Consider the following 14,562-nt stretch of genomic DNA (forward strand, 5'->3'; position numbering starts at 1 on the left):
CAGGCGGAAGACCAGAATAAAAAGAGCGTGGGATCGCTCCCAGTCTCAGCGAAATAGTCCCCAAATCCCTCACACACGCGCACACATCTCGTCTGTCTTACCTGGTGGAGGAGAAAAGCCAAGAGAACGCAGACTCCAATCTCCATGGTCGGTAAAATTTCTCTGGGTGCGAAACACAAACAGCTTCAAGACAGGGCGATAGAGACTCTGTGAGCTGTGTTCATAATTCCACTGTCCAACCGCCGGAGAGAGAGGAAAGCCTTTCGCCGTGAGCCGCCAGCTGCCAACTTCCTCCAAATATAACTGCAGTCTGATCAGCACAGTGCTGGATAGTGAAGGCGAGACCACGACCAATAGATTTATGAGCAGGACAGAGACGGGGGGGAGGCGGAGAGGGGAGTGGTGGGGGATGAGGCGGGGAGTTCGTCGCGATCCAAGCAGCGGGTCAGCGTCGACACCCGGTTCGTTTGTGGAGTTTTCGGCAGGTGCAGCCGCAGGTTTCGAGGATTCATCAACATGACGCGTATCGCGCCGTTTCAGTTTTCACACGCGACAGGTTTATGCCCCCGATAGTGTCTGTAATTCACCCTCTTTTCAAGATTATTTACGGTGTCTGTCATCAGTGTCAGTGGCGCACGGGAAGCCTCTATTACCCACGAAGCCGCACCACTGCGATGGTGCCTGAGAGAAAAACTTCAGTAATGAAACATTTTAAACCCAAACTAGAAACACGAGCCGCGACCAAAGAGGCTTAAACATGAATCATTCACTCGGCCTTTAATAGCTTCCTTTAGAGCTGCATTCGTGTCAGCGTGTTTCCTTGCTTCTAGCTAAATGATCAATTGTTAATTTGTGCGGGGAATGAATTTTCGCAGTTCTCTTTTCAGCATGTGCACCGCAGCCAAGTTCAGTTCGAATTTTCTTTTACTGCATGTTTATTATAAATGTAAAAAAACGACCTTTGCATATGTAGGTGACGAATTTATTGTCACTGCTTTTTAGGTTACTTTCAGTGCAGCTTCTCCTTCTTCTTTTTTAGCTCTATGTTCTAAACTAAAAACACCGAAAAGCGCATTTCTGTTCTATTCTTAAGCCAGGGTAACCCTTTTAGCCTTTCTCTGTGCTCTTGGAAGCATTCCTGTGAAAACGAAGCCCACACCTGATAAAAGTCTCCAACAACAACACCTCCTGTTGGAGAAGCATTCGTTTGAAAAACATGGTGCTTGAAATTGAAGAAGTCCTTGAAGTAAAAGAACGAACGAAAGAAGCCCTATTTACATTTTCAGATAGAACAAGAGGGCTTGTAGCTGAGAGCCACAGAGAAGGGAGGCTTCACTCCATCTCCAGCCTTTTACTTTAAAACACAAGATCCTTGTCAGGTGTCCTTGAGGGGGGGGGGGGGGGGGGGGGGAGCACTCAGTAGCTAAAGTCATGCCGTTGTGTAACTGACTGTGACCTCTGAGTTTGCAGGTGGGAATAATCAATTAATTACTGCACAATTATTAAAGAGGAGGATGGCTCATTAGAATTCAACCCTGCTGCTGATTAGCCCTAATAACATAAAATATAGTGTAGGGAGATTGCCTTTGGTTCTGCAGGGATGATGTAGAACAAAGCATGTCGGGCACTAGCTTAAGCCTGCAGTTTCAGTATCCTGCCATTTAGTTGACTATCAGCAGAAAAAAAATCCTAATACGGAAAAAAAATGTTGTGAAAAATGTTCAGGATTCAGATATCTGCCAGTCTACCTCGTCACTGCTCGCCTCAGTGACGTGTTCTTCACTGAACCTTTTTTCATGGCCCAAAGGCCAGATGTCTATAAACCAGCCCATCAGTCTTTCTTAAGGGGCAGCATTGTCACAAAGCACACTTAATCTTCATGCAAAGTACCCCTAACCTCCAACACAGAGATAAGTCGTAGAGGCTGAGACAGATGGATGGGTCTGCTGTTCAAAGCAACTGAACTCTGACATAATGGAAACATTTAGAGCTCTTTACTCTCCCTTTCTATTCTATCCATCTGTCCATTTCTTACACCTAAACAAGCGTAACATGGGACACATTTCTGCATAGAGCCATCATGATTTGAGAAAAGGAAAAGGTTAGCCCCACACAAAAGTCAGTTGTGGGTCATTGTGAGTGTCTCTCAGTGCAGCAGTCAAGTTCCTCCCTTCAGTTTCTCAATGGATGTGAAAAATGAGGGCAAGAATTGTTGTGACGCCTGAGGAATTGCTTTTCCCAGACAATATTTCTGCCATATTCATTTATCAGTAAGTAAAAGCATAGGGCTTGTATCACTGCTGTCTGCTCAGTTCAGAGCACACACATTCAGCTGCGGACCGCAGGAAGATGGCTGGTATAATCAATTAAAATGACACAGCTGAATGAAGAATAAAATGTCAAACAGTGTGTAACATTCCCTGTCACATATTTCATGATCATCACTACATATTTTAGATTATGGGAATGACACAAAGAGCGTCATATTCGGTTTTGTAAGCCGTGGCTAAGTGGAATCAACAAATCATGACTGAAGTGTGTGTTCGGTGGGTTTAGCTCAGTCAGTTCTACGGTTCAGTTTCATTACTCTCAAATACTCCAGACTCGATTTTGTAACCTCAGAAATATAATTTCTACTTGTTATATTTGTGGCTAATGAACATTTTTTAGTAATTATGTTTCTATAATTCAAATTTGATACCTAAAAACGTGGCTGGTGACTGATTTAACTGCTTTTTCAGTCTCTTCTCAGCAACTTGGTGGAAAATTATAGCTCCACAACAACAGTAGAAGTTAATGTTGGACCAGTTGTCTGAAATAGGAGGATAATATGCAGCCAGTGAAAGAGGATGTGGCCACGCTGACTGACTTTGATTGTTGTCTGTCTGAGGTTGCATTTCCTCCATCTGACATCGGAAAAGACTGCAACTGCATATAGTAAGGTATTAAAACCAAGGACCCGGATGTTTGTGCTCATGTCCCACATAAAGAAAAGAAAAAAATATAGTCCTCTGAAAATAATTATCTCTTTCAAGAAATAAATAGTGTATTATTAGTAGTGTTTATCTTCTTTTTTCTGTTTTCATAGAATAAAATAATACTTTTGATATGTGAGAGGAAAGACCAACAATGTTAAGAGACAAACGAGCCAAGAATGGAAAATATAAATACGACATTTCTCGTGTATATTCTCATGTATGTACAGTAACAAGTTATCCATCCTGTATTTATTCCTTAATGTTTTGCAACATCCTCACACTCTGCATCACTGCACATAAATATGTGACATGTGTTGCTTTTGTCTGTTTCATGTTGCTATTGTCACCATTATAGGCTCCATTCATGTAAACAGTCAGTAAAGCTGATTCTGATTCAGAGTCATATTACTAATTTCAACGGGATCTTCCACTAGAAAAAGCAAAGACAGTAAAGTATGATCCCTGCCACGGTCTCTGTCAGCTGCTGTTTCCAACTGATATCAAATACATGGAGCAACCTACACTTCTAACAACACCTAAAAGCACCCCTCATAACAACTGCGCCTCCCCAACCCCAGGAAGGTATGGTAATCAGTTCAAGAGCCTAGACACAGAACTGTGTCAGGAACCTTTCGATCAAGACCGAACGAGGAAAAGCAGCGAGCACTTTTCCAGAAACGCAACCTTGAGTTACACCTCACTTCAGAACAGAGACGCAAGCAGAAAGAAAATATATAATCAAATATATAATCATCTTTGTGGCTTCTTTTTCTTGACCTTCAAAATACAAAATATGAGCAACTATTCAGTTACAGTTGCTGTTTAAATAGGTGATAATTAGAATACAGTTACTTTGTTGAAATACATGGATTACATGGCAGTATTTTCCCGTTTCATATGTTAGGCTATCCCCTCTCTAATTTTGTGTAATGGAGACCAGGGGTTCCATTACCCTTACTTGTATTTTATTAACTGATTGACTGATTGGGAATTAAAACAATATAATAAAGAAAAACACACATTTGTTCTTCTGGATTCTGTGGTGTGGGTGTGGTCTCTGGCCGGCTGCAGAGGAGGGGTGACGCAGTGAGCTCCCGGGCGGCGCAGGGGCGGGGTGAACAGGTGTGCTGAGAAGTGAAGGTGATTGTCACTCTTTATATGTCCGCAGTGACAGTCAGAGGAGTACTGAAAACCACAGTATTAATAAAAGTATTGCTGTCCTCACACCTGTGTCCCGTGGATGCTTTACAGGACAAACGTTACTGATTCTTTATTAGGTTTATTTCATTTAGGATTTAAGTAACAGCTTGTAAAGGTGAAAAGACAATCCACACATCCTACCTGTGTCAGAAAGGAGCCAAGGTTTGAGCTGTTCACATTTAATCATTTGTCTGTAACCTAAACTTTTGGTATGTGTAAAAAGAGAAGTGTTAGTAGTACTCACCCTTCCTGGTTGCTTCTTGCAGGATGTGGAACAAAAGAGTAAAAGCAGCTCAATCACCTGCTGATGAGCTGCTGGAGCAGACCAGTGTGCCAGGTTAGGGGAGTCTGGTTAAGAAGGCTTTTAATTTAGATAGAAATGGTTGAAGAGTATGTTATTGATTTGTTTATAGTATGTGTTGGAAATATGTATATGCTTGTTATGTGTTCTAATGTTATTGTATGTTTGTTTGTGTGGAGGGTTATGTTTTCATTTTGATTGGTTAACCTGGGCAAGTCCAGATGCTCAGCTGAAACAGTGAGAGCATAAAAGGAAGCCAGATGCTTTTTAGAGGGCTTGGTGTTTGTGCCGTATCAGTGTCCCTTCTTCAATAAAGTCTTCTAGTCCATGGATACATTTTATTCCACTTTCGCGTCATATTATTAGAAGGAAATATGACCGCTGGCCAAAACTGACATTTTGTTAATTCCACACATTGTCGGAAACTTAAACTTGCATTAAGAGGCTCTAATGTAAGCATCCTGTTAATGTTGGTGTCCTCAGTTACTCAATGGACCCAGAGCCAGCACAACAGAGGCAGCAGTGCACGGGCAGGGATGCATTTCTTACTTGGAAATTCTGACTGCACTTCACATTTAAAGAAGAAAGGGATCAAATCTGAGCGTACAATGCAGACTCTGTCAGCAACCAAGCTGCTCTCAGCATCAAAAGACTCCAACCTAAAGAAACATCTGGAAGTAAGTTGCTCCACCACCACTAAAGCAGTTCATTAGGCATAAAGAAAGCTCAGACAGGACCACTCGAGCTACAATCCGAGGAGACTTGTTTATACCTCACAGACGGACAGCATTTGGGCAGAACGTCCTCTCTGTTAAGGGTGGCCATCTGTGGAACAGTCTTCCTCCAACCCATTAGGTTGGAGGAAGTCGGGGAGTGCGTGGAAAGGGTCTCCAGTTTCAAGTTTCTGGGTGTGCACATAGACACAGACCTCCAATGGAGCTCTAACACCTCTGCGGTCTTAAAGAAGGCCCAACAGCATCTCCACTTTCTGAGAATCCTCAGAGAAATGGACCTGAAGAAGGAGCTGCTGACCGTCTTCTACCGCTACTCCATTGAAAGTGTGCTGACATATTGCATCGGTGTGTGGTTCTCCAGCTGCACCACAGCACACTGAAAGGCACTCCAGAGGGTCATCAATATGGCCCAAAAAATCATTGAACATCCTCTTCCCTCCCTGAAGGACCTGTACAGCACTCGCTGTCTCAAGAGGGCATGCAACATTCTACGGGACTGCACACACCCAGGACACCGGGTGTTTAAGCTGCTGCCGTCTGGCAGGAGGTTCAGGCTGCTGAGGTCCCGAACAAATAGACTCAAGGACAGCTTTTACAACAGGGCAACAGCCCTGATCAATGTAAATAGCTGACCTGACTGGATACCTCCCTGGACTTTTTAGGGGGGAGGTAACAATGTTTAAAACAATAACAATAATAATATTTATATTTATAACAAGGTGCAATAATAATTAATGTGCAATAATAACAGTGTGCAATACACATACACTTATTCTTCTTTTTTATACTAAGTTAATATACTGTGTTGTGTTGTTTGTTGCATTGTGATATCGTCACAATGTCATATCGTGTCGTGTTGTGTTATATGTAGTGCCGACATAGGACAGTTTTCCAATTTCATTGTACTTCTGTACTATGTATGACTGTGCAATGACAATAAAGGGTTATCTTATCTTATCTTATCTTATATTAGAGAATGCTCGACATTCAATTTGTTTAAGGCAAAGGTTAAAAACTGGTTATGGACAAATCAAGTGTGTGATCATGTATGAGTTGTATAGTTTTAATGTTTTATTTGGGAACAGAATGGTGTGTATGTGTAAGTTTGGTGATGGAGTTTTTATTATGAATGAATGATGAATTTTTATGAATTTTTATGTCTATTTTTTATGCTTAAGGACAACAGATGGAAATTAGCCTTTGGCTATAATCTGGCATGTTTACATTCATGTAATTCTTTTTTACATTTATGTTCATTAACATGCACTGTCCTGAATAAATAAAATTAAAATTAAGTTCTTTTTAAAAAACTAACGTTAGTCCACTGCAGTACATCTTCGATGTACTATTACTGAAGGCTCCTCACTACCGAGCTAACAATGTTAGCTGGCGTTAGCTGAGGTTAGTTCATAGACTGCAGACTGTTAGACTTGATGAATAGCGTTAACAACCTGCTAACTGCAAATAATCATACGCAGTTCTGAAAGCAGTCTATGAGCTAACCTCAGCTAACGCCAGCTAACAATGTTAGCTCAGTGGTGAGTAACCTTCAGTAATAGTAATAAGTCACAGCAATATTCATGTAGTTGTAAAAATGTGACAGTATATCAAGTAATCCAAAGTATTCAGAATACGTTACTCTGAGTAACATAATGGAATACTTTATAAACTACATTTTGGGTGAAACTATATTATTCTGTAATCTGTAGTGGAATATATTTTATTTAAAAGTAACCTTCCCAACACTGCTTATTACTTTTATTCTTGTTTTAAGTTGATTCTAATCCTCAGTGCATGTATGTATGTGTATTTAAAAATCGGGTTGTATTAAAATTAACGGCTCTTAAGACAAACTTGGGATATTTGTTGTCATGTAAAATATTTTATGGAACTTTTGGTTCTTTGGCGTAACAACAGCTACATGATCTCACCCAGCAATCTCCAGCAGCTGACGCACCCATGACTCTGCCTCAGCACCTGGCTTAGACACATATAGGTAGTAACCAACCGTCGCCTGTGTTAACTCGATTGTTGGGACATTAGACTGACATCTTTGTTGAAATTCAATTCCAAATTCACTGACACATTCATCAGCTGCTTTTGAAAGGCCTGCTTATTCGCATGTCTTCACGTGTCGCTTATTTTCTCCTAAAGTTCTGGTTTTACGGTTATTTGCTTGTATAGTTTATACAAAGTGACTTTGTTGTGTCTTTGTTGTAGACTGGAAATAATTATTTTACAAATCGAGACACGTCCTTTGTTTTTTAATTTACCACTCAGTCTCTAACTTTTATCAGATGTGTTGTTATCTTAGTTAAAATTACATTTGCTCCCAACTTAATGTTGCTTACTTTAAGTTATTTATAAATACAACACATTATTCTCTTAAGCTTTTTGCTAATATTTAAGCAAATTTCTCAACATATATGCACAAAGCAGTCACTTCATTATGTTCACATGTTAAACTTTCATTAATGCAAATATTTAATTAGTCGAACAATGTGCTGAAGTTAAAAATAAAAAGGGGAAGAAATGTAGTTTAAGTGACTTTGAATGTGGCAAAGTTGTTGGTTCCAGGGAATCTGCCATTTCAGAAACTGCTGGGATTTTCCTGTACAACTATTCCAGTGTTTGCAGAGAATAGTCCAAAAAACAGAAAATATCCAGTGAGCAGTAATTCTCTGGTTGAAAATACCTCGATTCCAGATGTCAGAGTGAAATGTCCCAGCTTTTTCAAGCTGGTAGGAAGACAAAACTAACCCATATAACCACTCATTAGAAAGATATGGAAGAGCACCTTTGAATGAACATGTGAAACCTTGAGTTTGATGGGCTACAGCAGCAGAATACCACAGCAGGTGTCAGTCTTGTCAACTAATGACAGTAAACTGAAACTACAATTTGCAGTGACTCACCAAAATTGGACAATAGATGACGGGGAAAACATCACGTGGTCTGATGAGTCTTGATTTCAGTTGCAACATTCAGACGGTAGCGTTAGAAATTGGCCTGAACAAAATGAAAGCACGGGCCTGTCTCACATTGTATCAACATTTCAGAGCGGTGGTGTTGGTGTAACAACGTGGAGGATATTTTTGTGGCACACTTTGCTCCCCTTGGTGCCAATTTATCATCATTTAAATGCCGCAGTCAGTGAGTATTGTTGCTGAACATGTCGATCCCGTTATGATCACAGTGTACCCACAGCGTACTCTTTAAACAGCTGCTCCCAGCAATGCACCATGTCACAAAGATAAAAAAAGACATCTCAAACTAGTTTCTTGAACATAACAAATCAAATACCCTCCAGTTACCAGATCTCAATCCAAGGGATGTCAGAGGGATGTTTCCTCGTTGAGTCTGTTCTTAAAAAAACTAAAACCCAATTCTGTGGTCGCCAACTTTGTGCAGTCAATCACTACAGAACTCTTAAGTTCATGTGACTTTCAGATGAGCTTAAGAGCAGTGACTAGAGAGCATAATTGAATGGGTTTCTATGGCTGAGCAACTGCAACCAAGAGTTGCGTCACCAAGTGCAATGCAAAGCACTGGATACAGTGGTGTACATCACATCATGCCTGGGTTCTAGAGCAGCAGAGATGTGTTCTCTAGAGTGACAAATGAAGTTTCTCCTTCTGACAGCTCGACGGATGAGTCTGGGTTTGGCGATCACAAGGAGAACAGTATTCGTCTGACTGCTCTGAGCCAAGTTTGGTGGAAGGACGATTGTGGTGTGGGGTCGTTTTTTAGGAGTTCAGGCTCAGCCCCTTGGTTCCCGTGGAAGGAACTCTTAATACACGAGGATACAAAGACATTTTGGACAATTTCAGGCCAACTTTGTGGGACCAAAGTGGGAACTCTGGGTGTACCAGTGCACAAAGCAAGGTCCACAAAGACATGGGAAACAAATAACAAAGAGTTTAGTGTGAAAAACACTTGACTGGGGAAACAAACTAAACATAAAGCAGGTTTGCTGTGCCCATTTTACCTTTTTATGTCCAACAAACAGGCAGAACAAAAAGACTTTATGTAGCTCTGCAGGAGGAATATGGGACAAAGTTTGGCACATGTGACTTCTGATATGTCTGTATTAAACTTGGCATGAATTATATTAAAGTTTTTATTATAACAGCACTTTTGTTATACTTGATGTGCTGTTCAGAGCACAGTGAGTGACTAGACATTCCTACTTCCTCCTCTAAACAATCTAAATCCTCAATGGCCCTGAAACCTTGAACTGCAGCACAATATAACCATGTATACATGTTTCCAATTATTCACATTCATTGGACTAATCATCCGTAACAACAACATGAACACGCAGGGGACACAGCGAAGCAATTAGCTCTATTTATCTGATTTAAGTCACAAAATGCTCTCTCTCTCCCTCTGCCCGCCCCCCTCCGGACTGAATGAAAAAAAAAAAACAGCTTCACTGTCATTACATTATTTATTGATTATAACTGGATGTGTGGATCAGTGATCCAGTCTTTTATATTTATATATAATCTTTTTTTTTTGGCCTTATACAAACAAGCTATCAGCAGGTGCCTATAATTTAGATTTAGCTCTGAAGTGGAGGTGTCTCTAAGTAAAAGTAGAATGAATGACTGATATTAAAACAATAAAAAAGTTTTTAAAATATAATATCACGTGAAGTCTCACTGGTCTAACCAACTGTCAGACAGTATATAATGTACAGTATATGTCAAATTACTCACACCCTGAGATTTATTGCCACTAGATGGGGGAAAAGTGTCCGTATCAAAATAACTTTTTTCTTTTTACCTGGAACATGAAAAACAAGCTTTAAGCTGCAGATTCCTGTTGTAGCAGGTTCTACTTATGCTTTGTTTTTTACTCTTTTTGTGTGTGTAATAATAGAGACGCAGGCTTGAGCTCATCTCTCTCATAAAACACCCAAAACCCACCATCTCGCCTGCCGATGGAATTAGAGATCTGAGGATACTCACATCCTTCTTTTTAGACCTGACTGACAAAAGGAAGCAGGTAGAGAGCACAGATCCCTGAGAGAAAGAAGTCTGGATCACTGAACCAGACATCTGCTTCTAATCAGTTTGTGCTGAAACACAACAACATCAGAACCTTAGGGCCACACACACACACACACACACACACACACACACACACACACACACACACACACACACACACACACACACACTCAAATTGTGTAATTTCATCTCATGTATTGATTGTAACTGGATGTCTGGTTCAGTAGCCACCCTTTGATTCCTGCTTTGCTCGCTCTTGGCCTTCTCTCCATGAGCTTCATCAGGTCGTCACCTGAAATGGTTTCCAACAGTCTTGAAGGAGTTCACAGAGATGCTGAGCACTTGTTGGCCCTTTGCCTTCACTCTGCGCTCCATCTCATCCCAAACCATCTCCACTGGGTTCAGGTGACTGTGGAGGCCAGGCCATCTGACACATCACTGCATCTCTCTCCTTCTCTCTCGCCGTGCTAGCTCAGTGTGCCTTCGGTTTTGAATAAATCCCCAACAGTGTCACCAGCAAAGCCCCCCCCCACACCTCCTCCATTCCACAGCGGGTGGAACCAAAGATCTCAAATTTGGACTCATCAGGCCAAGCACAGATGGTCTAATGTCCACTCCTTGTGTTTCTCAGACCAAACAAATCTCTTCTGCTTGTTGCTTTTCCTTAGTCGTGGTTTCTTAGCAGCATTAAGGCCCGTACAGTCTGGGGTGGCTGGAGCTCAGGAGGTAAGCGGGTCATCTGCTGCTTGGAAGGTTAATGGTTTGATCCCTGGTTCCTTCAGTCTGCGTGCCAAGTATCCTTGGGCAAGATACTAACCCCAAGTTGTTTGAATGTTAGCTAGGAAGCATTAAAAGCTTTCAAGAACGTGGCATGTTGTATAGAGCACTATAGCGCTATACAAGAATCAGTGCAATTACCATTTAGTAAAAATAAAGAAAAACTATTAAATGAGAAGTCCAAATGTTCAGACTTTTATCTGGTAGCCTTATTTAAACAGGCTAACAGCAGGTGATGTAGGCTGAGCTCTGAAGTGGAGGTGCCATTAAGTAAAACAAGGAAAGGCTTTTTCAGTAAAATCTGACTAAATGTATTAAACACATTCCAATTAATTACGGTTTATACTGATCTCTGGATGCTGCCAGACCATGATGAAATGTACCGATGCTACTGTCTGCACCAAGAGTAGTACATGATATCTCAGAGCTGTAAGATATGATCTGTGTTTAAACCTAGAGAGTATGAAATAATGTAAAATATATGATAATCATGTTATTTTACAGTCTTTACCTAAAGCTGAGGTAACTGTTGGCACTATATAAACATAACTTGTTTTTTTAATTTGATAAATGTCAAATTGTCAAGTTATTGTATTTGGTTAAGTGGAGGACACCACTGTCCCCAAACCTGCTGCCTTGCTTCCATGACTGAAAGCTTTACACAAACACAAACAACACACACACACACCAAAAAGGAGTCCTATCATTTCTATGGCTGCGTTGCTTGTTTTGCCCTTAAGATGGCAAAAACAAATTAGTAGCATCTAAACCATATTTCTGAGAGACAGGGCTGGACAGCTCTGAGCTTAACCCGTCCAACACTCGTAAGAAATGGAAATGAAATGGATCTCCAGCTGTGAGTCAGCCTTTTAACTCAACATCAGTATTTGATCTCATTTGCACAGGAGACCAGCAGCAGATTGTTTAATGCGCATCCTGCATGGCCACAAATATTCAGCCGTAACTGTTCCTGGCTATGTAAATAAAGCTCATTAAAATGTTTCACTAACAATGAATTAAACATGAATTTGATTATTTTTATTGCCAGTGTATTTTCTAAATCAAATCAAAGAACTGCCACATCACGCTCATTCCAACAGTGGATTTTCCGCATGATTGTCAGCGATGCATCCAGGTGTCGAGTGGCTCTAGGTGTGTTCTTGCAGTTGGACAAAGGTCATATCTTGTTTCAGACCACTTGTACTTTTCAGAATTGTTCTTTTGAACGAGACTACAAGAACTACTTTATTCCTTGTGGTTTTACAAGTGAACCAATACTGTGTGCAAGAAACTCAACATCTACAATATGCAAACACACCTTTTATTGCTCAGGAACATTGGAATAATTTAATAGATTCAAATTAAGCAAATACTCTTTTCTTTCACTGCAGCCTTTATAAAACACATTTACAACCATCGATCCTGAACTGGCTCTTGGAGCTGGAGCAGATGGTAAGTAGCCAGCAAGGGACTGAGCAGAGGCCTGTTCCAATAAACTATTGTTATAGTCCAGAATAATTTAGGTTTATTATCACGAGTCTGTGACGATTAGACACCCATTCATAAATTCTGTGTTGATTTCCAGATGAATGAGTGCAACTCTCGAGTTTTGCGTCACATATTTCACAGCTTCCCTCACCTCATTTTGCATTCTTTTTCAGACCTCTAATGAAGTGTTCTGTGGTTTGCTACTCATTTTATTTCTGTTCATCTTAAGGATTGGTCATTTACTCTCATAAGGAAAACAAATTATACCTGAAAGTGGGTCAAAATCTTATACTGCTCCACTAAAACAGTGGGCTGCATTGATTAAGGGCATTTGACAGATGTGAAAGTATTAATTACTCAGTTATATACTCATATAACTGCTTGTTATCAGGTATTTGCCAGAACTGCACCATGTAATTAAATCTGTGCAGGAGCTAGCTTATAATTTTGCTTCCTGCTAATAAAAGAATTTGAAGTGGCACTTTGAGGCAGCCGGAAACCAGCGTTTATTATCTGATGAAAGAGCAGATGAATTGAGCACATCATTAGCTTCTCCTGTAGTGTACAGCTGTTAGCAATGACAACTCCACTTGCTTTTAATGCCGTTTTGAATTACATCTCCTTGTTCTTCTCCTTGATTGAGTGAACTGAATAAATGAAAGCTAACTCATTGCCAGGTAAAGGACTTGGTTTTGTATTGTTTCCTCGTTATCATGACTCCCAGTTGTTTCCCACATCTGTGGGAATGTCTGTAGCTGCTCTTATTTATCTGTTAGGTGAGGCTGTGTGCAGTCAGGAATAGGACCCAAGGTGCAGACTCCGGACACAGACGTGAACTCAAAAAGGCTTTAATGCTGAACGCAACATGACGTAACTAGAAAAACTCAAAATAAACTTACACCGGTGGACAGGCAAAACACACAGCAAAATAAACGGTAGATCGCGAAACAGACACTAAGAAACACAGGGCTTAAATACACAGAGGGAGCAATCAGGGAATGGGTAACAGGAGGGAAACACAGCTGGGGCAAATCAGGCCTAACGAGACAAGAGGAAGCAAAACCAGACATATTAACATCACACATGGACTTTCAAAGTAAAACAGGAAACATAACAGACTCACGGGCAGGCACTATAACAAAGGGAACAGAGACACTGACTGGATGTGGGGATACAGCAGAAAGGGGAGACAGCAACATGGAACCCAGACAGAAAACCAGAACACTAAAACTCTAACCAAACCCCACCCAGAGAACCTAAACTAAGAATAATCCTAAAACCCATAAAGCAAAGCTAGAATATAATGAAATAACAAAATCAAAGAACCAAAAACACAAAAACACTGGGTCAACGACCCAGGGACCCTAACATTATCAACATATTCCCATTTTATTTTTATTGTTACCTTCAGATTTTGTGCATATTGCATAGATGAAATATAACACAGGTATGCAAAAACAAATTCAGCTGCATGGGATATTTTTTTTTTATTAAATTTGATGTTTTTTAGGGTGTTGAAACCAAAAATCATCTCTATTCCCTCCATCACATAGTTTTGTTTTTTTGCAAAACATGAGGAATTTACATTAAAAAAGCACAACAGTGATGAAAAAAATCTATATTTTATTACAATTCTCCTTTATTACAATGCTCCTCACACCACCAAACCCACCGTACCCCTCCCCCCACCCTCCACCTCATGATGCTTAATCGACGTAATCAACCTTAATTTGATGCAGTGTGAAAAAAAATGCACAGAAATCAATTAATTAGATTAATTAAATAGATTCAACATCTTTCTTCAACAGAACTGCACAGATGGAAAAAGTACTAGCTTATAGGGTATATTAGACTTAACAGTTACTATATACAGCAATGGACTTCTATACATTTTACATCATATTAAAACTTTGGGTGTAATATTCAGATAATTTTTTATTAAAAGCTCGACATTTTAAATGAGAAGAAGAAAGAAAAGTATGTCTTTGTGCCCCCTTCTCCCTGTTAATGCCCTATCGGCCCCCCTGGCTAAACTTTGCTAGATCCGCCCCTGCACAGTTACCAGCCGT

General features: G+C 40.3%; 1 protein-coding gene across 2 annotated transcripts in view; it reads right to left on the reverse strand.

The window, feature by feature from the left end:
* cdh13 (cadherin 13, H-cadherin (heart)) overlaps positions 1-579 on the reverse strand; it is a 387,431-nt gene extending 386,852 nt beyond the window's left edge. The window contains exon 1 of one of the 2 annotated variants that reach the window (XM_026176725.1): positions 102-579. In XM_026176725.1, coding sequence (XP_026032510.1) covers positions 102-146 — 45 coding nt within the window. In that variant the 5' untranslated portion in view covers positions 147-579. The remainder of the gene's footprint in view (positions 1-101) is intronic. The other variant, XM_026176726.1, reaches the window with a different exon arrangement.
* Between the last annotated feature and the right edge of the window lie 13,983 nt (positions 580-14,562).

This window comes from Astatotilapia calliptera, chromosome 7 (genome assembly GCF_900246225.1).
Source record: "Astatotilapia calliptera chromosome 7, fAstCal1.2, whole genome shotgun sequence".
In the NCBI taxonomy this organism is placed as follows: Eukaryota; Metazoa; Chordata; class Actinopteri; order Cichliformes; family Cichlidae; genus Astatotilapia; species Astatotilapia calliptera.